Source organism: Lactuca serriola, chromosome 4, assembly GCF_051521515.1.
Source record: "Lactuca serriola cultivar US96UC23 chromosome 4, Lser_US96UC23_V15, whole genome shotgun sequence".
NCBI classification, from domain to species: domain Eukaryota; kingdom Viridiplantae; phylum Streptophyta; class Magnoliopsida; order Asterales; family Asteraceae; genus Lactuca; species Lactuca serriola.
Window position 1 is genome coordinate 106,300,516 of NC_136411.1, and position 2,590 is coordinate 106,303,105.

General features: G+C 28.0%; 1 protein-coding gene across 1 annotated transcript in view; it reads right to left on the reverse strand.

The window, feature by feature from the left end:
• The window catches only part of LOC145102255 (protein LIGHT-DEPENDENT SHORT HYPOCOTYLS 10-like), a 33,882-nt gene extending 32,421 nt beyond the window's left edge, over positions 1–1,461 (reverse strand). Inside the window, exon 1 of the mRNA XM_079039637.1 lies at positions 670–1,461. Coding sequence (XP_078895763.1) covers positions 676–1,179 — 504 coding nt within the window. The 5' untranslated portion in view covers positions 1,180–1,461 and the 3' untranslated portion in view covers positions 670–675. The remainder of the gene's footprint in view (positions 1–669) is intronic.
• Positions 1,462–2,590: the final 1,129 nt, after the last annotated feature.

The window sequence follows — 2,590 nt, forward strand, 5'->3', positions numbered from 1 at the left end:
AATATTTTTTAAAGGTTAAATACTACTAAGAAAGTTTTCACTAATTTATAAACTAATGTTACAAATTGCTATCACCTTTTATATATATATATATATATATATATATATATATATATATATATATATATATATATATATATATATATATATATATAAAAGGTGATAGCAATTTGTAACATTAGTTTATAAATTAGTGAAAACTTTCTTAGTAGTATTTAACCTTTAAAAAATATTTAATGATAATAGTTGGATGATAAGAAGTAAACAAATCTTTTATCAGATATGAAGATCTTGCACCAATAGATAGATAGGTAATGCTAGTTGGATTCTAGTGGCCATACATTAGGGCACAAAAACTGCAAAATACCTGAATAGCAGTCTACACTAATACTAATACTGTTCATGCAAATATCATAGACCTCGTTGTTACTTACTTGATTTTATGCATGTTTTATGCTTACCAAGTGACTGACACGGTTTGTTATTGTAATTCTAACTTCAACTCATTAATGCTTTTATTTTTGAAACCTTAGTTCTAGATGTCGTCATGGATTAAGCTTTTGTTACTACTAGTACTAGCTAGATCTGACAAGATCTCTTTTATAAATATGAACTATATATTTAGGATTGCTTAGTGAAAAAATATTTGATGGGAAGAGCATAACTTACGATCGATCAAGAGAAATGCAGTGTGGAGCTAGAGTCTTCTCCCTTGGTTGTCTTCTTTTTCTTTTTATGAGGGATTCCCCTAGCCTTGGCTTGACATTCCTTCACCTCTCGTAGGTAAACTCGAATCGAGCTGCTAGCAAAAGGGTTTGATTCGGGCGAGCCTCCATTTTCCTCGTAGGCAGCACGAAGGCGGCCGATGAGGGCATCAAGGCTTCCCCAGGCTTGTCTAAGTGGGCAGGTACAAGGTGCCGGTGGCTCAGGCTGGCCGTAAAAGATACAACCCTGCAAGTGAACTTTAGTCTTTCCGAACTGATCCAGGTATCGGAGGAACTCGAGCACATGGTTGCTGTGGCAGTGGGCGATATGTACAGGAGGCCTTTGGTTCCTCAGGTACTGTCCGAAGGTATTCCAATCTCTTCGCTTCTGGGACTCGTAGCGGCTAGGAGAAGGTGATGGTGGATCCCCAGATGATCCATGATCTGCAATTTCTTTTCCTCTGTCATATGACATATTTAGATCATCAAAGACAGTGGAGTTCTTTTGATGAATTTTGTGAATGAATCGGTGAACGAAGATCTGAAGAAGAGGAGGTCAGGGATGATGAAAAGGGTGGTGGAACATATCGATCACATCAGTAGGACATCTGAGGTTTGATGAGATGTCATGGGGCCATATGCATCAAGCACTCTCTCTCTTTCTTCATCTCTCACTCTCCATGTTTATGTATTTCTATGGTTTAATTCTAAACTGTTACGGTTTACACTTAAAAGAAACAAGATGTACCATTATTCACCTTGGATTCACTAAGTATCACACACACATAGAATACCGAATTACCAATATTCTCATCTCTATTTCATTTTTATATGTATGTCATGTTACATGCAAGGGAAAATATATATATATATATATATATATATATATATATATATATATATATATATATATATATATATATATATATATATATAAATTAATTAAAATTTTATAGTAAAAACTCAAATTTATTAATTAATTATTTTAAATATATTATTAATTAAAAGATTTTTTTAGTTATATAAATTTTGATCATTTTTAAATAAATATGTGAAATTATATCACATTATAATTTGTATTAATTTTATTTTAATTTTTATTCTAATATTATTAATTTAATATAATTAGTGTGACAAATTTAAAATTTGAAATTTGAAATGGAGAATTCATATGTTGACAAATTACTTGCATTAATTAGAAGACATAATATGGTAACACATGACAAAAAGAAAATAAAATATTCATTAATTAGGAGGTCTAATATGGTGACACGTGTCAAAATAAGAATAAAATTATTATTTTATTAGAATATATATATATATATATATATATATATATATATATATATATATATATATATATATATATATATATATTAGGTGTGAAACCCGTATACTATACGAGTAACTTAAAAAAAGTTAAATACATAAATTTATTGGATATTCCTAAAAATCTCAATATTATAATTTAGCATTATGTAATAATATATTTAAAGTAAGATGCATATTTTTTTTGGCATTTATTATCACATTTAATACAATGGATACATTCTATATATAAATTAGTTTTTTATGAAAATTGAAAAAAACAATAAATTGACATGTGGATTTAATTTAATTCAGAAATAACATAAAATGTCATGTGGCATATTGAATAAGAATAGGATAAGTGACAAAAACGTTTTTATTTATTAGGTATATACACACACACATAATATATATATATATATATATATATATATATATATATATATATATATATATATATATAGGGTTAAGTTATTTTGTTTTCACTATCTATTGTGTGCATGTATGATTGATTATGGACCAATCATTTTAGTTATTTTAAGAAAGTAATTAATGCATATTACATGTTGAAGATATAA